General features: G+C 49.9%; 1 protein-coding gene across 1 annotated transcript in view; it reads right to left on the reverse strand.

Annotated features, from left to right (window-relative positions):
• LOC140429946 (uncharacterized) overlaps window positions 1-23311 on the reverse strand; it is a 134333-nt gene that overhangs the window by 92989 nt on the left and 18033 nt on the right. Inside the window, exons 3-5 of the mRNA XM_072517536.1 lie at window positions 17638-17749; window positions 15288-15356; window positions 4232-4386 (exon numbers count right to left, since the gene is read on the reverse strand). Of these exons, the coding sequence (XP_072373637.1) occupies window positions 4232-4386; window positions 15288-15356; window positions 17638-17749 (336 nt within the window). The remainder of the gene's footprint in view (window positions 1-4231; window positions 4387-15287; window positions 15357-17637; window positions 17750-23311) is intronic.

Consider the following 23311-nt stretch of genomic DNA (forward strand, 5'->3'; position numbering starts at 1 on the left):
GAGAGAGAGGCAGAACTTCAATAAAGAGAGAGGAGAGAGGCAGAACTTCAATAAAGAGAGAGGAGAGAGGCAGAACTTCAATAAAGAGAGAGGAGAGAGAGGCAGAACTTCAATAAAGAGAGAGGAGAGAGAGGGAGAACTTCAATAAAAAGAGAGGCAGAACTTCAATAAAGAGAGAGGGGAGAGAGGCATAACTTCAATAAAGAGAGAGGAGAGAGAGGCAGAACTTCAATAAAGAGAGAGGAGAGAGGCAGAACATCAATAAAGAGAGAAGAGAGAGAGGCAGAACTTCAATAAAGAGTGAGGTGAGAGAGGCAGAACTTCAATAAAGAGAGAGGGGAGAGAGGCAGAACTTCAATAAAGAGAGAGGAGAGAGGCAGAACTTCAATAAAGAGAGAGGAGAGAGAGGCAGAACTTCAATAAAGAGAGAGGGTGGAGAGGCAGAACTTCAATAAAGAGTGATTGCATTGGATTGGATTGGATTTGTTTATTGTGACGTGTACCGAGGTACAGTGAAAAGTATTTTTCTGCGAGCAGCTCAACAGATCATTCAGTACATGAGAAGAAAAGGGAATAAAAGAAAATACATAATAGGGCAACACAACATATACAATGTAACTACATAAGCACCGGCATCGGATGAAGCATACAGGGTGTAGTGTTAATGAGGTCAGTCCATAAGAGGGTCATTTCGGAGTTTGGTAACAGCGGGGTAGGAGCTCCGCCATGGCCGACGCGAAGACACCCACCTGTGCATGCGGCAGAATACGCCGGCCGGTCTGCGTATGCGCGGAACCACGCCGGCCGGTCTGCGTATGCGCGGAACCACGCCGGCCGGTCTGCGTATGCGCGGAACCACGCTGGCCGGTCTGCGTATGCGCGGAACCACGCCGGCCGGTCTGCGTATGCGCTATCTTGTGCAGTCACTTCGCTGTTGGCTGGCACGGTGCCAACCCCTCCGGCGCCGGCCTAGCCCCCGGAAGTGCTGAGAGTTCCGCTACTTCCGGTCGGCCCGGCGCCGGAGTGGTTTGCGGTGTTTTTGATGCTGGCGTCTGGCCTTCACGCCGATGGTGGAGAATCCCGCCCCTGAGGTCCGGGTTTCCGTGCTCGAGTGGCGGAGTCACTGTGCCTCCTCCATCAGGCTGAGAGCTACGCGGATAGCACATCCAGAGATATGGGCCGGGATTCTCCGGTATCCGGCGGGCAGGCCGTACCAGATCGGTGGGCCCCGATCGTGGGCCAGGCCACCGTGGGCCCCACCCCGAGGTCTCCGCTACCCGCCCTCCAAGCCAGGACCCGCCGGTACCCACCTGGTCTAATCCACGCCGGTGAGTCCAGCCGAAAATAGGCGGCCGATTGGCCCATCGGCGACTGGAGAATCGCCGGGGGGGGGGGGGGGGTCACTACCAACGGCCCCTGACCGTCGCGGTGCGACCCACGCACCCGCCCGAAAACCGGCGTCGCAGAATTCGGCAGCCGGCGTCTGAGCGGCGGGGCGGGATTCCCGCCTCCCCCCAGCGACCCCCCGGCAGGGGGTCGGAGAATCCCGCCCATGGTCACACTGCAGCTTTAGGACCTGGAGGCAGGGAGGGAAAGGGTGAACACCAGACAGTCCAGGAGAACGAGACAGGTCGTGCTGGAGTCCGTTGGGATCCTGCTGAGAAATCGGTTTCCTGCTTTGGAAGCTGTGAGGGTGCGGCTTCCGCACAGAGGTCAGTCAGAGCCGTGTTTGTGGCACCATGAGTGGCTCAGCTGTACAGGGAGGAGGAGGCAGGAAGGAAGAGCAATAGTGTTCGGCATTGATTAATGAGGAGAACAAACAGACATTTTCGGGGCCATAGCTACGACTCCAGGATGGTATGTTGCCTCCCTAGTGCTGTGTCATTATACAAATGTACAGCATGTGAAGAGTTAATGTTATGTTAAGCCTAGCCACTAGAGGGAGCTAAGGGACAGTACTATATGTTGCACTGGCTCTTGGGCTTCTGGGGAAGAGTGGATTGGAACTGGAGAAGACAAGATTAGAAGTGTATTGCAGAGCTAGTTAAGATATTAAGATATAGTCATAGTTAGTAGACCCCCTTCTGCACTGTGAATTCTATAATTCTTGTGACCATAAGACATAGGAGCAGAATTAGGCCACTCGGCCCATCGAGTCTGCTCCGCCATTCAATCATGGCTGATATTTTTCTCATCCCCATTCTCCTGCCTTCTCCCCATAACCCCTGATCCCCTTATTGATCAAGAGCCTATCTATCTCTGTCTTAAAGACACTCAGTGATTTGGCCACCACAGCCTTCTGCGGCAAAGAGTTCCACAGATTCACCACCCTCAGCAGAATCAAAGACCCCTCCCACCCGGCTTACTCACTCTTCCAACTTCTTCCATCGGGCAGGAGATACAGAAGTCTGAGAACACGCACGAACAGACTCAAAAACAGCTTCTTCCCCACTGTCACCAGACTCCTAAATGACCCTCTTATGGACTGACCTGATTAACACTAAGCCCTGTATGCTTCACCCGATGCCAGTGCTTTTGTAGTTACATTGTATATGTTGTGTTGCCCTATTATGTATTTTCTTTTATTCCCTTTTCTTCTCCTGTACTTAATGATCTGTTGAGCTGCTCGCAGAAAAATACTTTTCACTGTACCTCGGTACACGTGACAACAAACAAACCCAATCCAATCCAATCCTCTGGCTGAAGAAATTCCTCCTCATCTCTGTTTTAAAGGATCGTCCCTTTAGTCTGAGATTGTGTCCTCGGCTTCTAGTTTTTCCTACAAGTGGAAACGTCCTCTCCACGTCCACTCTATCCAGACCTCGCAGTATCCTGCAAGTTTCAATAAGATCCCCCCCTCATCCTTCTAACCTCCAACGAGTACAGACCCAGGGTCCTCAACCGTTCCTCATACGACAAGCTCTTCATTCCAGGGATCATTCTTGTGAGCCTCCTCTGGCCCCTCTCCATTATCGCTAAAGATAGTGTGAGTGAGTGTAGTTTAATTCTTATATATGTGTTACTATTTGGAATAAGTGTCAAACTCCAATTTAGTAGTGTAAATAAAATTAGTTCAGTTCTTAAAATCTTTGTGATTAATACGCTTCCTGTAGTGGAACCCCCTCACACAGTTCAGCACAAGTGCCAGGGTCAAGGATGTCACAGAGCAGCGACAGGACATTCTTCTGGAACAGCCAGAGGTCATGGTCCGTATTGGTACCAATGATTTAGGTAGGGAGGGGGATGTGGGCCTGCAATCAGAATTAAGGGAGTGAGGTAGAAAATGAGTAAACAGGACCTCAAATCTCTGGATTACACCCAGGTCCACATGCAAGTGAGTACAAAATCAGGAGGATAATGCAGATGAATGCAGGGCTGGAAGGATGGTGCAGGAGGGAGGGTTTCAGATTCCTCAGACACTCGCACTTGCTCTGGGGACGATGGTAAAAGGCGGATGGGTTGCAGCTGAACCGAGCTGGGATTCAGTACATTGCTAGTGCTGTTGGGAGGGCTTTAAACGTAGTCGGCAGGGATGTGCAAACCAAGTGAAAACATTAGAGAGGAATACCAGTGTGCACAAAATACTGGGAGCGTCAGAGAGCACTCATAAGTTAATTGGTGAAGTCGGGGTAATGGAGAAAGTAATGAGTCTAAATCGGGGTTACTGTTCGTCTGTGTGAGTATTGGGAAGTTACTGGCACAGATTGCGATGTAGAAATGTGATGTTGTGGCTATAACAGAGGTTGAAGGAAGGACAGGACTGGGTGGTAAATATTCCTGAGTACAAGCTGTTCAAAAAAGATAGGCAAGGAAGGAAATGAAGAGGGGTGGTGGTATTGGTTAGGGAGAGTATTGCTGGAGAAAGACGGTGTCACAGAGGGTTCAAGGACAGAATCAATTTGGCTGGAGCTAAGGAATAAAGAGGTGAATTACACTGCTGCATGTAGTGTATAGATCACCAACTCGTGAGGAGGATGTAGAAGAACAAATCTGAGGTGAAATTACAGAGAGGTGCAAACATTATAGATTCCTGACTTGGAAATATATTGCCGTTCCTTCCCTGTCGCTGGGTCAAAATCCTGAAACGTTCTCCCTATCAGCACAGTGGGTGTACCTACACCACACGGACTGCAGCGTCATTAGGGATGGATAATGAATGCTGGCCAAGCCAGCAAAAACCACATCCCTTAAATGAATAAATAAAAGATAAAATAAAATCACAGGATACTACCTCTTTGCAAGTTTCTGGGCACTTTGACTTTAATACTTTTAGCGTCAGGCTACTGCCACGACGGACACAACTGAATGTGGTGCAGGATGAGACAAGCTTCTTATGTATCACTTGACCCGGCTTTAGTGAAGTGTTGTTGAAGGGGCAGACAGGATCTGCAAAAAGAAAAACGTGCTTCAGTTTAATTTATTCTGGCAAATTGGGCAATTAAGTAAATTTACATACTGTCTTTTCAGAGTTCTGGGTTTGAATCCAAGGTAATGGTCCGGAATTTTAGAGTTTTGTGAATGAAAGCATTTACCCCTTTCTGGATAAGAAATGAAATCAATGTGCATCAGATTTAATTGGTTTTGGACTTTTTTCCTGCAATTTGCCTGAAGTCAAAGGTGATCACAGCCGCGGCAATGAGAAAACCAGATGGTGTGTGACATGGCAACATTCCCTGGGTCCACTGGGAGAAAAAGACACGCAGGGCTGGATGCTCCGCCCCGCCCGGTTTCAGCACGCCGGTGGGGTGCCCCGTTACGCCGGCTGGACAATGGGGTTTCCCATTGTGGGGCAGTCCCACGCCGTCAGGAAAATCCCGGGCTGCCCGCAAAATGGAGCATCCCGATGGCGGAGAATCCAGCCCCACTTTCCTAGCCTTCCCCAGCTGTTCCTATTGATCCAGTAACTTATTTCACAGTAACTTCATTGCAGTGTTAATGCAAGCCCACTTGTGAGAATCAAGATTATTATTGTTAACTGAAGAGGGCAGTAGTAATCCCTGGACCACAGTGGAAAGCTTTCCAATGCCTCTTTTGGTGGAGAGGACTTTGTGGTGGGAATTTCCCTTCCTCAGAGGCCGCAGACGCTTCCTTGTCAGGCTTGATCTCAGTGTAAGGTCCAATATGAGAACGTTCTTCTGATCTTGGAGGTCGAGTGTCTCCCTAAGCTGGACCCTGTTTCCACAGGGACTTCTGGAGCTGCTGAGAGTCCATCGAAAGGTCTCTCCGACAAAATGGCCCTCTGTTGGGATCAATTTGTTAAGATCGAGGCTTAAATGTTCCCTTTGGAATGTGCCCAAAGTCAGCGCAGGCAAAAGCAGATCTGAAACCCACCCTCGCCCAAGATGACATAGTTACCGCAATATCATGATGGGTGGTCAATTATCGCCCGCCCACAAAGTAGCGCGTCTCTCAGTTAGGCTTGCACTGCGCAGATGGCATGGCCTGTGCAGATGGCATGGGCCTGTGCAGAAAGGGCATGGGCCTGTGCAGAAAGGGCTTGGGCCTGTGCAGATGGCATGGGCCTGTGCAGAAAGGGCATGGGCCTGTGCAGAAAGGGCATGGGCCTGTGCAGAAAGGGCATGGGCCTGTGCAGATGGCATGGGCCTGTGCAGAAAGGGCATGGGTCTGTGCAGATGGCATGGGCCTGTGCAGATGGCATGGGTCTGTGCAGATGGCATGGACCTGTGCAGAAAGGGCATGGACCTGTGCAGAAAGGGCATGGACCTGTGCAAAGAAGAGTAGTTGGGTGTCTGTTCCTTGTGCCTTCAGGGGCCTGAATGTGACTGCCAACTGGCGCTGAGGTCTGACCTGCCAAGGCTAGAATGTCAGAACAATAGGCCTCAGTGCATTGGAGGGGAGGTGTTCCACAGTGGAATGGCCCACTTAATGCCGAGGTTGAGGAAGGGGCATCTGAAATGGGCTGTAAGAAAGGAGGAGGCAGTGGATAGTAGTATTGTCACTGAACTAGTAATTCAAACACCTTGGGTAACGTTCTGGAGGATCTGGGTTCAAATCCCACCACGGCAGATGGTGAAATTTAATTCAATAAACTCCTGAAATTAAAAGTCTAATGAAGACCATAAGACATAGGAGCAGAATTAGGCCACTCGGCCCATCGAGTCTGCTCCGCCATTCAATCATGGCTGCTATTTTCTCATCCCCATTCTCCTGCCTTCTCCCCATAACCCCTGATCCCCTTATTAATCAGGAACCTATCTATCTCTGTCTTAAAGACACTCAGTGATTTGGCCTCCACAGCCTTCTGCGGCAAAGAGTTCCACAGATTCACCACCCTCTGGCTGAAGAAATTCCTCTTCATCTGTTTTAAAGGATCATCCCTTTAGTCTGAGGTTGTGTCCTCTGCTTCTAGTTTTTCCTACAAGTGTAAACATCCTCTCCACATCCACTCTATCCAGGCCTCGCAGTATCCTGTAAGTTTCAATAAGATCCCCCCTCATCCTTCTAAACTCCAATGAGTACAGACCCAGAGTCCTCAACCGTTCCTCATACGACAAGTTCTTCATTCCAGGGATCATTCTTGTGAACCTCCTCTGGACCCTTTCCAAGGCCAGCACATCCTTCCTTAGATACGGGGTCCAAAACTGCTCACAATACTCCAAATGGGGTCTGACCAGAGCCTTATACAGCCTCAGAAGTACATCCCTGGTCTTGTATTCTAGCCCTCTCGACATGAATGCTCATATCGCGTTGGCTTTCCCAACTGCCGACTGAACCTGCACGTTAACCTTAAGAACATCTTGGACAAGGACTCCCAAGTCCTTTTGTGCTTCTGCTTTCCGAAGCATTTCCCCATTTAGAAAATAATCTGTGCCTCCCATTTCTCCTTCCAAAGTGCATAACCTCACACTTTTCCACATTGTATTCCATCTGCCACTTCATTGCCCACTCTCCTAGCCTGTCCAAGTCCTTCTGCAGCCCCCTTGCTTCCTCAATACTACCTGTCCCTCTACAGATCTTTGTATCATCTGCAAACTTAGCAACAGTGCCTTCAGTTCCTTCATTAATGTATGTTGTGAAAAGTTGTGGGCCCAGCACTGACCCCTGAGGCACACCATCTCTTGGATGAGAATGTAGGAGGCATGGTTAGTACGTTTGGAGATGACACCAAGATTGGTGGCATAGTGGATAGTGAAGAAGGTTATCTAGGATTGCAACAGACCTTGACCAATTGGGCCAGTGGGCCGATGAATGGCAGATGGAGTTTAATTTGGATAAATGTGAGGTGATGCATTTTGGCAGATCGAATCGGGGCAGGACCGACTCAGTTAATGGTAGGGAGTTGGGGAGAGTTACAGAACAAAGAGATCTAGGGGTACAGGCTCATAGCTCTTTGAAGGTGGAGTCGCAGGTGGTCAGGGTGGTGAAGAAGGCATTCGGCATGTTAGGTTTTATTGATCAGAATATTGAATACAGGAGTTGGGACGTTTTGTTGAAGTTGTACAAGGCATTGGTACGGCCACACTTGGAATACTGTGTTCAGTTCTGGTCACCCTATTATAAGAAGGATATTGTTAAACTAGAAAGAGTGCAGAAGAGATTGACGAGGATGCTCCCAGGACTTGATGGTCTGGGTTATAAGGAGAGGCCGGATAGGCTGGGACTTTTTTCCCTGGAGTGTAGGAGATTCAGGGGTGATCTTACAGAGGTCTATAAAATAATGAGGAGCATTTTCCCAAAGGTAGAGGAGTCGAGAACTAGAGGGCATGGGCGGGATTCTCCGACCCCCTGCCGGGTGGGAGAATCGCCAGGGGTCGGCGTGAATCTTTCCCCCGCCGTCCTCCTAATTCTTCCGCCTCCCAAAAACCGGACGGCGTGAGTCGCGCCGCCCGCCTCGGAGAATGGCGGGATCGGCGCGACTCAATGGGCCCCGGGGCTGCCCGAAATCTCCGGCCTGGATTTGGGCTGATGTCCAGCCCGTCTGTTGCCGGTCCCGCCGGCGTAAATTGGAGAAGGTCCCTTACCGGCGGGACCTGGCGGCGCGGGCGGGCTCCGGGGTTCTTGGGGGGGGGGGGGGGGGGCGTGGGGGATCTGGCCCCGGGAGGTGCCCCCACGGTGGCCTGGCCCGCGATCGGGGCCCACCGATCCGCGGGCGGGCCTGTGCCGTGGGGGGACTCTGTCCTTCAACACCGGAGGCCGTGGTCCTCCGCCATTCCCGGTGCGGAAGCGAATCCCTCTGCGCACGCGCGGGGATGACGCCAGAACGCGCTGGCGCTCCCACGTATGCGGCGACTCGCGCCGGCCGGCGGAGGCCCTTCGCCGCCAGTTGGCATGGCGCCAACCACTCCGGGGTGGGCCTAGCCCCTGACGGTGCGGAGAGTTCCGCACCTTTGGGGCGGCCCGGCGCCGGACTGGTTCACGCCACTCCGTCCCGCCGGGACACCCCAGCCCCACCCGGTAGGGGTGAATCCCGCCCCATATGTTTAAGGTGAGAGGGGAGAGATACAAAAGAGACCAGAGGGGAAATTCTTTCACACAGAGAGTGCTGAGTGTCTGGAGGAGCTGCCAGAGGCAGTGGGACAGGCGGGTACAATTTTGTCCTTTAAAAAACAGTTACAGGGCAGGGTGGGTATAGAGGGATATGGGCCAAATGCAGGCAAGAGGGACTAGCTTAGTGATAGAAACTGGGCGGCATGGACAAGCTGGGCCGAAGGGCCTGTTTCCATGCTGTAAACATCTAGGACTCTGTGACACTAGTCACCGGCTGCCATCCTGAAAAAGACCCCTTTATCCCTTTCTGCCTTCTACGAGTCAGCCAATCCTCTATCCAAGCCAGTATACACCATTAACCCAATTGCTGTAAAAATCCACCTGATTCACTGATGTCCTTGAGGGAAGGAAACTGCCGTCCTTACCTGGTCTGGCCGACATGTGACTCTACAAATTAGGAGCAGGAATAGGCCACTCATAGTTGACTCTTGAATGCCTTCTTAAATGGGCCAGCAAGCACTCAGTTAAAGGACAATTAGGGCAATAAGGGACTCCCAAATCCCATGAAAGAGTAGAAAGAAAAGATAGCTTTCTCTTATCGATAGAGTTCCTAGAATTCACAGTGCAGGAGGCGGCCATTCGGCCCATCGAGTCTGTCTGGCCCTTGGAAAGAGCCCCCCACTTAAGCCGACACCTCTACCCTATCCCTGGAACCCCACCCAAACTTTTCGGACACTTAATCATGGCCAATCCACCTAACCTGCACATCTTTGGACTGTGGGAGGAAACCGGAGCACCCGGAGGAAACCCACGCAGACACGGGGAGGATGTGCAGACTCCGCGCAGACAGTGACCCAAGCCGGGAATCGAACCTGGGACCCTGGAGCTGTGAAGCAATTGTGCTAACCACTGCGCTACCGTGGAAGACACAGCGACAATGCTGCAGAACACCGCCAAACTGGTGGGGGAATGAAAGTGGTGCTTGCACATCCAATCTTGGTGTGATTGGAGACTCCCAGTGTGCGGGTCCCAGAGACTGTCTCACGTGTGTGGGAATCATCATAGGCTCCTCTGATCAGGGAGTGAGCTGGTGCAGCCAGAGTGCCCACTAAAGGACCACTGTAGGGGGCACCATGCAGCATATCTCCATTGTCTCATCAGGCCACTTAATAATAATAATAATCTTTATTAGTGTCACAAGTAGGCTTACATTAACACTGCGATGAGGTTACTGTGAAAATCCCCTAGCCGCCACATTCGGCGCCTGTTCGGTACACAGAGGGACAATTCAGAATGTCCAATTCACCTAACAAGCATGGGGAGAACGTGTAGACTCCCCGCAGACAGTGACCCAAGCCGGGAATCGAACCCGGGGCCCTCACGCTGTGAAGCAAAAGTGCTAACCACTGTGCTACTGCGCCGCCCATCCTTCCACAGATGCATCATCCACAGGAGCTGCAGGTGACCCCAAGTTAAGCAGACAGGATGGCATCAGTCCAGTACCTGCGTCACGTTGAAACCAGGCACCAGTGCAAATATTCACATGTCGGTTAACACGAGGTCATCATCTCCTCTGGCAGTGCACAGTGGTAAGGGCATACATATCACACTCATGTGAGGAGGTGGTGGCAGAGGGAGAGAGGTCCCGAGGACTGGCAATGGGAGCATTGCTGGAGACTCGGACCAGGCTGAATCTGAGGCAGGTGACTGGCCTCGGGAGATGGCCATGAGGTGACAGATGCCGTATGTCCAGCGGGATGCACGGGAAGACCTGGCGGAGATGCTTGAGGGTCTGCTTGCCATGGCATCTCTCACGGAGGAGTTGGTGGGAAACAGGACGCTGATCACTGAGCGCACGGCCCCCTCAATTGAGAGAGGAGCTAGTCTCGTGGAGAGGCAGCTGCAGAAGTGGAATCAATGCGTTCCTGAGTTTCATTCTGAATGCAATCCAACACACCGGCTCCGACTTCAGGAGGTCACTGCCAGTGTGGGAGATGGATGAGACACTGAGCTGCTCTGCTAAGTTCTTGACAAACATAGAACATAGAAAGATAGAAAATAGGAGCAGGAGAGGCCATTCAGCTCTTCGAGCCCGCTCTCCCATTCATTATGATCATGGCTGTACATTCAACTCAATAGCCTAATCCCACTTTCCCCCATATCCTTTGATCCCCTTCACCCTAAGTGCTATATCCAGCTGCTTCTGGAAACCATACAATGTTTTGGACTCAACTGCTTCCTGTGGTAATGAATTCCACAGACCGACACTCCCTGGGTGAAGAAAGTTCTCCTCATCTCTGTTCTAAATGGTCTCGCCCGTATCCTCAGACTGTGACCCCTGGTTCTGGACACTCCCACCATCGGGAACATCCTTCCTGCATCTACCCTGTCCAGTCCTATTAGAATTTTATAGGTTTCTATGAGATTCCCCCTCATTCATCTGAACTCCAGCGGAAACGATCCCAACCGATTCAATCTCTCCTCATCTGACAGTCCCACCATCCCTGGAATCAGTCTGGTAAACCTTCGCTGCACTCCCTCGAGAGCAAGAACATCCTTCCTCAGAGAAGGAGACCAAAACTGCCCACAATACTCCAGGTGTGGCCTCACCAAGGCCCTGTACAACTGCAGCAACACATCCCTGCTCCTGTACTCGAAACCTCTCGCAATGAAGGCCAACATACCATTAGCCTTCTTTACCGCCTGCTGTACCTGCATGTTTACCTTCAGCGACTGGTGTACAATGGAAATACATCGCCGTTCCATCACTGTCACTGGGGCAACATCCTGGAACTCCCTCCCTAACAGCACAGTGAGTGTACCTACACCTCAGGGACTGCAGCAGTTCAAGAAGGCAGCACCACCACCTTCTGAAGGGCAACTAGGGATGGGCAATAAATGCTGGGCTAGCCAGCGACGGCCACATCCCATAAATGAATTAAAAAACAGTTTTTAAATAACCGAGGCGATCTCTGGCTACACAGCTGAAGGATATTGCTGAAAGAGAATTGGCAATGTTAGTAATGTGAGCACTTCAATTGGATCCCCATGGACATGTCATGTCTCAGGCACGATCCCCATGGACATGCCATGTCGCAGGCACGATCCCCATGGACATGCCATGTCGCAGGCAGGACCACAGCTGTTCTCTTTATATATTAACGATCTAGATGACGGGACTGGGGGCATTCTGGCTAAGTTTGCCGATGATACAAAGATAGGTGGAGGGGCAGGTAGTATGGAGGAGGTGGGGAGGCTGCAGAAAGATTTAGACAGTTTAGGAGAGTGGTCCAAGAAATGGCTGATGAAATTCAACGTGGGCAAGTGCGAGGTCTTGCACTTTGGAAAAAAGAATAGAGGCATAGGCTATTTTCTAAACGGTGACAAAATTCACAATGCTGAAGTGCAAAGGGACTTGGGAGTCCTAGTCCAGGATTCTCTAAAGGTAAACTTGCAGGTTGAGTCCGTAATTAAGAAAGCAAATGCAATGTTGTCATTCATCTCAAGAGGCTTGGAATATAAAAGCAGGGATGTACTTCTGAAGCTTTATAAAGCATTAGTTAGGCCCCATTTAGAATACTGTGAGCAATTTTGGGCCCCACACCTCAGGAAGGACATACTGGCACTGGAGCGGGTCCAGCGGAGATTCACACGGATGATCCCAGGAATGGTGGGCCTAACATACGATGAACGTCTGAGGATCCTGGGATTATATTCATTGGAGTTTAGGAGGTTGAGGGGAGATCTAATAGAAACTTACAAGATAATGAATGGCTTAGATAGGGTGGATGTAGGGAAGTTGTTTCCATTAGCAGGGGAGACTAGGACCCGGGGGCACAGCCTTAGAATAAAAGGGAGTCACTTTACAACAGAGATGAGGATAAACTTATTCAGCCAGAGAGTGGTGGGTCTGTGGAATTCATTGCCACAGAGGGCGGTGGAGGCCGGGACGTTGAGTGTCTTTAAGACAGAAGTTGATAAATTCTTGATTTCTCGAGGAATTAAGGGCTATGGAGAGAGAGCGGGTAAATGGAGTTGAAATCAGCCATGATTGAATGGTGGAGTGGACTCGATGGGCCGAATGGCCTTACTTCCACTCCTATGTCTTATGGTCTTATGGTCTTATAGGATGCCCATGGACATGCCATGCCGCAGGCAGCATGCCAATCAGACTGAGAGGCTCTGCCTGAACAGTGGAGGGTTCAGCACCGCAGGGGCAGCAGCTGACAATCAAACACCCAGGAGCTGGGCTTCAATATTGGGGACACCCCCGCGACCAGAGGGTGGGTGTGTGAATCGGAGGGGGGGGGGTTACCTGAGCCTGGTCCCAGTAATGTTCCCGGCGGGGTTCTGGGTCCGTGTCTCGGGTCTGGTTCCCCGGAGCCCCAGCTGTGGCCAGGGTGCGTGTGTGAGGTGGGAGACAGTGGGGTAGTGGTATTGTCACTGGGCTAGTAATCCAGAGATCCAGAGTCAATCTCTGGGGACTGGGGATCGAATTCCACCAGGGAAGCTGATGAAATTTTTTTTATTTTTTATATTTATTCAATAAAGGGGCAATTTAGCGTGGCCAATCCATCTACCCTGCACATCTTTGGGTTGTGGGGGTGAAACAGGGGGCAGCACAGTAGCACAAGTGGATAGCCTTGTGGCTTCATAGCTCCAGGGTCCCAGGTTCGATTCCCCGCTGGGTCACTGACCGTGCGGAGTCTGCACGTTCTCCCCGTGTGTGCGTGGGTTTCCTCCGGATGCTCCGGTTTCCTCCCACAGTCCAAAGACGTGCAGGTTAGGTGGATTGGCCATGCTAAATTGCCCTTAGTGCCCAAAAAGGTTAGGAGGGGTTATTGGGTTACGGGGATAGGGTGGAAGTGAGGGCTTAAGTGGGTCGGTGCAGACTCGATGGGCCGAATGGCCTCCTTCTGCACTGTATGTTCTATGACACGGGGAGAATGTGCAAACTCCACATGGACAGTGACCCGGGGCCGGGATTGAACCCGGGTGGTGCAACGTAGCAGTGCTAACCACTGCACCATCATCTGCCCAGGTGATGAAATTTGAATGCAATTAAAAAATCTGGAATGAAAATTCTAATGCTGACCGTGAAACCATTGTCAATTGTCGTAAAAACCCATCAGGTTCACTAATGTCCTTTCGGGAAGGAAATCTGCCGTCCTTACCCGGTCTGGCCTACATGTGACTCCAGACCCACAGCAATGGGGTTGACTCGTATCTGTCACTCAGGGACGGGCAATAAATGCTGGCCCAGCCAGCGACGCCCATTTCCCAATGACAAACAAAAGAAAAGCACAAGCGATTTGTTGGATGACACCCTGAGAGATGGCCAGGAATGTGAGAGTGTAGGGGGGGGGATCTCAGGGGATTTGCAGGTACCGGGGTGGAAGCCATAAACTGATTGTCGCTCTCTCACACTCCAATTTCCTGTCAAGGCAGAGCTTTCAAAACTGGGCCATGCGGTCTCCGGGCGTCCCTGAGTGGTCTCCAAGGGCTCTGCGGAATTGGCGGCAGCCATCTGACCGGAAACGCCAGTTCGAAAATAATTACGGCAATAAAATAGGCCAGTCAGATCTTGGTGCACTGGATGTTCAAAGGCTGAACACTCGGAATTCTCCCCTCTTGTCCTGGTTTTGAGCTATCTGACCGCTACTCTCTTGCGCTGCTTTTAATTTCAACAGTTGTGCATATTTTGGGAATGGCAAAAGAGCCATATTGGACTTGTGTGCCATAGGTAGCGCATCGGCAGGATTTCCCCACCAGTTTGGCGGTGTTCTGCAGCTTTGTCGCTGTTTCTTCCGCTGTAGCACAGTGGTTAGCACTGTTGCTTCGCAGCTCCACGGTCTCAGGTTCGATTCCCGGCTTGGGTCACTGTCAGTGCGGAGTATGCACGTTCTCCCCGTGTCTGCGTGGGTTTCCTCCGGGTGCTCCGGTTTCCTCCCACAAGTCCCGAAAGACGTGCTTGTTAGGTAATTTGGACATTCTGAATTCTCCCTCTGTGTACCCGAACAGGCGACTAGGGGATTTTCACAGTAACTTCATTGCAGTGTTAATGTAAACCTACTTGTAACAATAAAGATTATTATTATAATTACCATATTGAATTAATGACTGTGCCAAGCAGACCATCATCCACTATAACCCAGAGACTTTGATCAAGCAGTGTGTTCTGAAGCACCATTGGAAGTAAAGACTCTTATCTTTTGACCTTCATCCTAATTATTTTTACCCTTCTCCCCCCTCTTTGTTGGTCTGTCTTTTATGATTCCGCAACCGCCAAGCTAGTATGCCAACTGGCAGGACCAAATTAGCTCCACGCTGTCGGGACTTTGGCCGGTCGGGGGTGGAGAATGTCGGGGCGGGCCTCCAGCAATGGTGGCAGGTAGGCGATACGCGGCGTACAAAGAGGGATCTCTTGACACTGCTTTAAAGACAAGATCTGACTCCTGTCAGACCGATGCAGAAATTCCACTTGTATTCCTTCAGAAGCTGTTTGAGCTGGTTTATTCACCTTTCCAATCACACTTTTCGGTGCCCGGACAATCGGGGAGCCGGCACCGGTCCCGGTTTCATGCGGCGGAATGGATTCTCCGCCCCGGCACCGGCCTCAATTTCGGCACCGGAGTGCGGAGAATCCAGTCCCAGATCTCTAGAGGTTGCAGCAGCTCTGCGATTACTATTGGATAATAAACCTTACTACTATTAATAAATTCACTAAATACCACAGTAACCTGATTTAAATGCTGAATCTCTCAGCTCCTAATTTGAAGTTTCGCCAGAAAATAGAAAATACTCACCAACGCTTTGATAGAAAAGTGGAAAATACTCACTGCGCGGTTTCCTTTGTTTCACTGAGTTCAATTCCTGGAATTTCCTTTCAAACAGCTGTGCGGGAGTCCCTATACCAGATGGATTTCAGAGGGTCAAGAAGGCTACTCACCACCTCAAAGAGCAATTAGGGATGGGTAATAAATGCTGGCCTTGTCAGCAACGTCCATATCTCATGAATGAAAGAAAAGCATATCTTTCCTAGCCACCCATTGCTCACTTTTAACATTTTACCATTAATCAAAAGGGAGGATGTCACTTGCCTGCAGCAGCAGGTATAACCGGCAAGAAAGTGGTACAATGTTATGTAACATGCCTGCATACAAATCATTGTTCAACCACAATTGGCATTGAGAATTAAGCATAACTATTTATCATCGCCAATAATAAATTTAGGATAAAAACAGACACTTCGGGAAGAACTCAGCAGATCTGGCAGCTCCCAATCCACTAATAAATATCACCGGCATTCAGGAGTCCTTGCTTTGCAGAGATGTTCTCTGACAAAGTGGGATCTCTTGACACTGCTTTAAAGACAAGATCTGACTCCTGTCAGACCTATGCAGAAAGTCTGCTTGTATTCCTTCAGAAGCTGTTTCAGCTGGTTTATTCACCTTTCCAATCACACTGCCCTTCTGAGAGAAAACTGCTTTACTTGTGGCCACAGCCTCAGCGAGAACCTCACTGACCCGTTTTCCCTCCAAAATGCCTGATAACTTAGCTCCGCCCAGTAATGACATCATCTCCCCAAGCTGAAATCGAATTAACTCCACAGGGAATCCCCAGAATCAAACAACATTCCATTGGCCCAAGCTTTTTGGGATGCTTTAATTGCACCCCGTGACTCCCAAAAGCTTCATTGTCTTTCAAACTAGGATTTCTCACAAAACAGGACTTCAACAATCACACACACACTAACCAGGCTTTTGATCCTGACTGCCCCAAATACCTACAATACAATACCTCTGAAATTACTACATTCATCACATTATAAATGTGTAGATCTTGAGACAGAGGAAGCATTAATGCCAGTGTGAAGGGTTATGGAAGGTGTTAGTAGTGGTATAGATATCAGAGTGTGTTAATGGGAGAATAACAGTCAGTACTCAGTGAAAACAAAACTAAAGAACAATTGAGGTGAGGGAGGAGGAATTTGCATTGGGACAAGAAATGTTTTGGCTATAAAAAGGGGTGAAGGTGGAGGGGAAAGGTCCCAGTCTAAAGTTGTTGAACTCAATGCTGAATGTTCCTCGACGTAATGTGCCTAATCGGAAGATGAGGCTCTGCTCCCGCAGCTTGTGTTGGGCTTCACTGGAGCATTGGAGAAGGCCAAAAGTGGACATTTGGGCACGAGAGCAAGATTCTGAGTTAAAATGGAAAGCAACAGGAAGGTTGGGGGGCATGCGTGCTGGCTCAGTGAACCCGGTCTGTGTTTAGCCTCCCCAGTGTAGAGGAAACTGCATTGCGATCAGTGAATATAGCAGACCAAATTGATGGAGGTGCAAGAGGAATGTTGCTGTCGTGTTATGCTTCTTGACGTAGCATAAGCTGCTTCCTTGCTGTGCACTCTGACAAAGGAAGGTTCAGACTTGGAGATAGCTTTAACACACTTTATTAAACTATTAACAATTCTCCTACTTGGATTCAACGCTACTGTTAATCCTGCTATAGCTACTCAGACTGACGAACCAGTCTGCTACAATCCACGTGGTGGGAGTGATGTTCAATCAACCCTGTGTCTGTACTCACTGAGTGTCTCCACTGGAAAGAGGAAGATCATGTGTGCTGTGTCCTTTTATATGGGTTGGTGTAATGCCCTCCTGTGGTAGTGTCACCTCTGTGTGTATCGTGACTGCCCATTGGTCGTGTCCCATCTTACTGACCTATTGGTTGACTGTCTGTGTGTCATGTCTCTGGTGCTCCCTCTAGTGTCTAGCTAGGTGTAGTGTATGTACATTAACCCTTTGTGTACTTACAGTGATGTATATTACCACAGTTGCTTCACCTGAAAGGAGTATTTGGAGCCTTGAGCGATGAGGGGATGCGAAGAAGAGCCAGATGGACTCGAAATGTGAACTCAATAACCCCTCACCACAGATGCTGCCAGACCTGTCGACATTTCCCAGCATTTTCTGTTTTAGTTTCTGATTTCCAGCATTCGCACTATTTTCTTTTATACAACAGAATTTAGGAGCCCACCTGTTTCACAGCCCATTGATCCCCCATGAGTAATGATTCAGAAAAAAGGGTCATTTCCCTGTCTCATTGGTCCCAATGTTGGATCCATACATTCAGCTAACGTTTTGATGAACAACGCATTTCAATTATATGAAAGAAGAATTTCATACTTACCACAGATTGTGATAGTGCAACAGGAATGATCAGAATCTGCAAAGTGAATGGGGACTTCACCATGTTTATTACATTTTGGAGGAGCGGGGCATTTCGATTTATCGCAGGAAAACTAATAAGAGGAAAAGAAAATTGAGAATATTTAAGCCAACACTATGCGTTCTGTGTCAATGAGGAATAAGCATCAGAATTGAATGATGGTATTGTAAGACCTTGTTAACAATTAATATAGGGCAGTATTCACCCAAATCAAAGTGTCATTTTAGGTAGGTTTGGCTGGGTGTTATTCATCGGTGTTTTGGGTAAGATCGGCACCGGTATTCACCCACATTTGGCCTTGTGGTGTTTCTCCCTGGTCTCGCCCAAACTTAGAAATGTTTTCAGCAGTGGGGAGATGAACACGCCGACAAGTCCGGCTCCTCAGAGATCGGGCCGTCATTTTAGAAGGCCCCCCCGATCTCTAAACGAGCCAGAGGGACCCCCCACAGATAATGTCCCCCGCCTGCACACATGGGCATTACCCCATCCCACTATGTGGTCGCCCAGGGGCCCTCTTTTCAGGCCTCCCCACCCTTCCTTTTGGGCCCCTCCGTTCAGGACCCCCATCCATCAGCCGTCCCACCTAGATGAGCCCCTTTCATACCCACATCTCACCCCCCCCCCACCTTTCATACCCCCCCCCCCCCCCTTATCTCCCCTTTTATGAGCATGGCCCCCTTCAGGCCTGACCCTTGGCAATGTCACCCAGTGACACACAGGCACCTTGGGACTACCACCCTGCCAGCCTGGCAGTGCCAAGGTGCCCAGGCATGGGGAGTGCCAGGGTGCATCCCTGCCCTGTCCTCCACCACCCAGTGGTCTCCAATGGCCTGGGAGACCCCAGGTGCCATTATATCTAGTCCACGTGTAATAATGGCAAAAAGTAAAGAAAGGGGAAATAACCCCCCCCCCCACTCCACTTGGGCCATCTCTTCCTAGTTGTCCTTTGACACTCTGCTCACCTTGGTTCTGACATTCACACATTCTAATCTCTTTCTGCGCCACCATCAGCCCCTTAAATCACCCCCAGTTACATTCCTTTGTCTTGTGTCCGCGATGTCTTTGTCAATCTCCACCTATCACTGGCCCCCTATCCGCCCCCCCCCCCCCCCCCCCCTCACTCCACCCCACCCCCACCTCACCCTACCACAGCAGTATAAATCTGACCCTATTTCCAGTTCTCTCCGGCTTTGACAAAGAGTCGTCCAGTCTCGAAACGTTCGCTCCCTCTCTCTCTCCGCAGAGGCTGCCAGACCTGCTGAGATTGTCCAGTATTTTCTGTTTTTGTTATGACCTGGATCTGAAAGCTGACTTTGAAGGACGGTCGACTGAAAGACAACCATCTGAAACTAAGACTCTTTTTCCTTTTCCTTATGTTTTTACACTTCTCATTTCTCCTCTGTGTTTGTAGGTCTTGTGTGTGTGTGTGTGTGTGTGTGTGTGTGTGTGTAGAGGTGGGGGGAAAGCCAAAATTCGGGGAGTAGCAACTCGGTAATAGATGACCAGCTGTATTTGCTGCATATTTCATTATAATAAATAAAGTTGTAATAAATAAACAGCAATTGTGCTTAAACTTACCGACCTGGTGACTGTAACTATTGGGCAGCCAAGGGCCAGAGACTTTGGGTATTTTATAAGAACTATTGTTAATTCAATTGTGTTGTGACTCAGGGCACAGTGGGGTTGGAATTGACTGCTAACCTCGGGTATTGTAACAGAGCCCAATGGCTCATTTAAATGTGCACATCTGGATCTTGCCCAGAAAGGGCGTGATTCAGGTTGTGATGCCTGGCGAGGTTTGGCTGAACTTTGCGAGACATTTTGAGCATCGCGAATCTCGCAATCGGCCTCCCGCGACATTCAACTCCCTGGTCTCGACTCCAGGTAGGGCACGACGGAGCCGTTAAATCGCGGCCATGGTTAATAATGTCAGGGATGAGATTTGCCAGCATCGTTGTGTCCGGTATGGTATCGTGGTCAGGCCGGTAAATCTCACGGGAGGCCTCTCACGAGATCTGCGATACTTGAAACGTCCCACGAGATTCAAGCGAACCGCGCGAGACATCGCAATCTGGATCTCGCCAATGCTGGGTGAGATCTCGATCAGAATATTTAAATCAGCCATCTCGGTAACTAATGGCCTCCCGAACGAGGCCTCGACTGGGCACTGAAAGCAATGGTCTACACAAATGTGGGCTCAGTGTAATGGCACCTGGGGGGTTTCCCAGGCCAGTGGAGACCCCTGGGTGTTCGGGGCAGTGCATGGTGGCACCCTGGCACTCCTTGTGGCACCCAGGATCCTTGGCACTGTCAGTCTGGTACCTTGGCACTGTCACCCTTGCACTGTCAGGGTGCCCGGGTGGCACTGCCAGGCTGGCATGGTGGTAGTGAAGGGGTGCCAGGGTGGCATTGCTAAGGGATGGGGCCTGAGGGGGCCATGTCCATGAAAGGGAGAATGAGAGGGGGTATGAAGGTTGAGGAGGGGTGAAGGGTGGGTGAAGGGGCCTCACAAAGGTTGGGGTCTTGAAAAGAAAGGGTCCTAAAAGGGGGGTGGGAAGGCCTGAAAAGGGGGTCCCTCAGCGACCACATCGGGGGTGTCAGTGCAGGTGTCACTGGGTGGCAGTGCAGGTGTGACATTGCCCTTGTCTGTGGGTGTGGGGGTTACTCAAGCTCACTTAGAGATTGGGGCACCCTTTCAACATGACATCCCAATCTCTGAGGAGCCGGTGTCGCTGGCAGGTTCAGCTCCCCACTGCTGAAAAACGTCCAAGTGTGGGCTGGACCAGACCCCAAGGCCCCAAATAACTGACAAATGGCGCGATCTACCAACTGCGTCGCACCGGAATTGGGGCATGACGCGGTCGGTAGATCCCAGGAGATGCCTCCCCCGGGATTCCCAACTGCCGTTATGCCTCGTGAGATGTAACTAGACCTTGCGAGATGTTGCGGTCTGGGTCCCGTCCACGGTGGGCAGGGCACATCATCGCACGTTCAGTGAGTTTAAAAACTGACTTGGCCAAGCTGCCGCTGGATTGAATTGCCACCTGGCATCCATCGGCCTTGCTGAGGAGGCACCAGCCTTTTAACACTGGTTCCCTCAAACGGGGAGCAGGCGCAACGGCACCTGGGGGTAGGGTCCCCCAGGCAATTGATGGCCATTGGGTGGTCAGCCTCTGCCAAGCTGGCACTCTGGCAGTGCTGGTGCCATCCGGGCACCTTGATAGTTCCAGCCTGGCACTCTGGCAGTGCAACGTCTGCACACCGGCAGTGCCAACGCAGGTGCCAACCTGGCACTGCCAGAATGTCCATGTGGCACTGCCAGACTGGCAAGGGCACTGCTAGAGTGCTAGGCTGGCATTGCCAAGATGCCATGCCGGAATTTCTCCTGCCCTGGGGATCAGGCCTGGGAGTGCCCTGCCAGTATGTGGGGAGGTTCGGTTTGATTCAAGAATCCCTTAAATGTGAGTTGGCGCACTGGGGGTCAAGCCGGGGGTCCTGCACTGAGGTGCTCCATTTGTTGGAGCTCCTTAGTGTATGATGTTAGGAAATGATGTTAAATGCAGTCTCGGGAGGGGTATTCTATGCTTGATCCTGAAATAGCAACAGAGTGCCATTAGATAGCACGGTCTTTCCTGGACGGACTCACATTTGTTTTGGTTTGATCCCGCCCTAAGTTCCGGTGAATAACGGTGTGGATCCGACCCGAAAAGCCAATGGGAAAGACCCCACCAAACCTGCCCAAAATGACACTTAGATATTTTTTGGTTGAGTTCCACCCCAGGTGTTGAAATTAGGTTAATTTTAAGTTGATCAATAAAGAAAGTCGTGAAAGACGATGGTGCTTTTCATGGCCTCAGGACGTCCTAAGCATTTCACAGCTGATGAAGAAGCGTCAAAGTGTAGGCACTGATGGAATTTAGGAAACATGACAGTCAATTTGCACACAGCAAGCTCTTGCAAACTGCAGTGTAATGGTCATGTAACCTATTCTCACTGCAGTGTAATGCTCATGTAACCTATTCTCACTGCAGTGTAATGCTCATGTAACCTATTCTCACTGCAGTGTAATGGTCATGTAACCTATTCAAACTGCAGTGTAATGGTCATGTAACCTATTCTCACTGCAGTGTAATGCTCATGTAACCTATTCTCACTGCAGTGTAATGCTCATGTAACCTATTCAAACTGCAGTGTAATGGTCATGTAACCTATTCTCACTGCAGTGTAATGGTCATGTAACCTATTCTCACTGCAGTGTAATGCTCATGTAACCTATTCTCACTGCAGTGTAATGCTCATGTAACCTATTCAAACTGCAGTGTAATGGTCATGTAACCTATTCTCACTGCAGTGTAATGGTCATGTAACCTATTCTCACTGCAGTGTAATGCTCATGTAACCTATTCAAACTGCAGTGTAATGGTCATGTAACCTATTCTCACTGCAGTGTAATGCTCATGTAACCTATTCAAACTGCAGTGTAATGGTCATGTAACCAATTCTCACTGCAGTGTAATGGTCATGTAACCAATTCTCACTGCAGTGTAATGGTCATGTAACCAATTCTCACTGCAGTGCAATGGTCATGTAACCTATTCTCACTGCAGTGTAATGCTCATGTAACCTATTCTCACTGCAGTGTAATGGTCATGTAACCAATTCTCACTGCAGTGCAATGGTCATGTAACCTATTCTCACTGCAGTGTAATGGTCATGTAACCAATTCTCACTGCAGTGTAATGGTCATGTAACCTATTCAAACTTCAGTGACGGAGAAATATTGGCAAAGACACGAGGTTTATTCAAATAGTGTAATGGGATATTTTACACTGCACTTGGGAGAATTAGCCGAGATTATTTGCTCAAGTCAGAGATGGGGTCGCGACACACTGAACCACAGCTGACATCCATATTTCTGTTATCTTGAAAATTCCAAACTTTAACCCACCTGCTTCAGAATCATCGATAAATCACTGAATAAAGTAGACACCAAAAATACAAATCAATTGGCAAGAAAGGCAAAGGGCTGAGATAACGCTCCATTTTAACTACCTTCCTGGTCTAGGTTCCAACACTGCGTTGCTTGGAAGCTTTCTCCTCCAGGTATACAGGGATAATGAGTGGGAGGACGTATAACATTTTCCTCTTTATTCACTATCAACCTTGGAAAGGGTACCAACTGCAGAGGGATGTTCAAATAGATGAATCTTTATCCATTCATGGGGTGGCATGTGGCGCAGTGATTAGTACTGGGACTGCGGCATTGAGGACCCAGGTTCGAATCCCAGCACTGCTGGAGATAGGCGCGGCTCATGTCAGGCTTGAAAAAGGAATGACTCCCAGCTAACTTTGCGTATAAGTTTGGGGCTGAGAAGTGGCAAATGGAGTTTAATGCAGAAAACTGTGAGGTGATTCATTTTGGAAGGAGTAACAGGAAGACAGAGTACTGGGCTAATGGCTAATGGGCTTGGCAGTGTGGATGAGCAGAGAGATCTCGGTGTCCATGTATATAAATCCTGAAAGTTGCCACCCAGGTTGAGAGGGTTGTTAAGAACGCGCACGGTGGGTTAGCTTCTATTGGTAGAGGGATTGAGTTTCGGAGCCATGAGGTCATGTTGCAGCTATACAAAACTCT

Source organism: Scyliorhinus torazame, chromosome 9 (genome assembly GCF_047496885.1).
Source record: "Scyliorhinus torazame isolate Kashiwa2021f chromosome 9, sScyTor2.1, whole genome shotgun sequence".
NCBI lineage: Eukaryota > Metazoa > Chordata > Chondrichthyes > Carcharhiniformes > Scyliorhinidae > Scyliorhinus > Scyliorhinus torazame.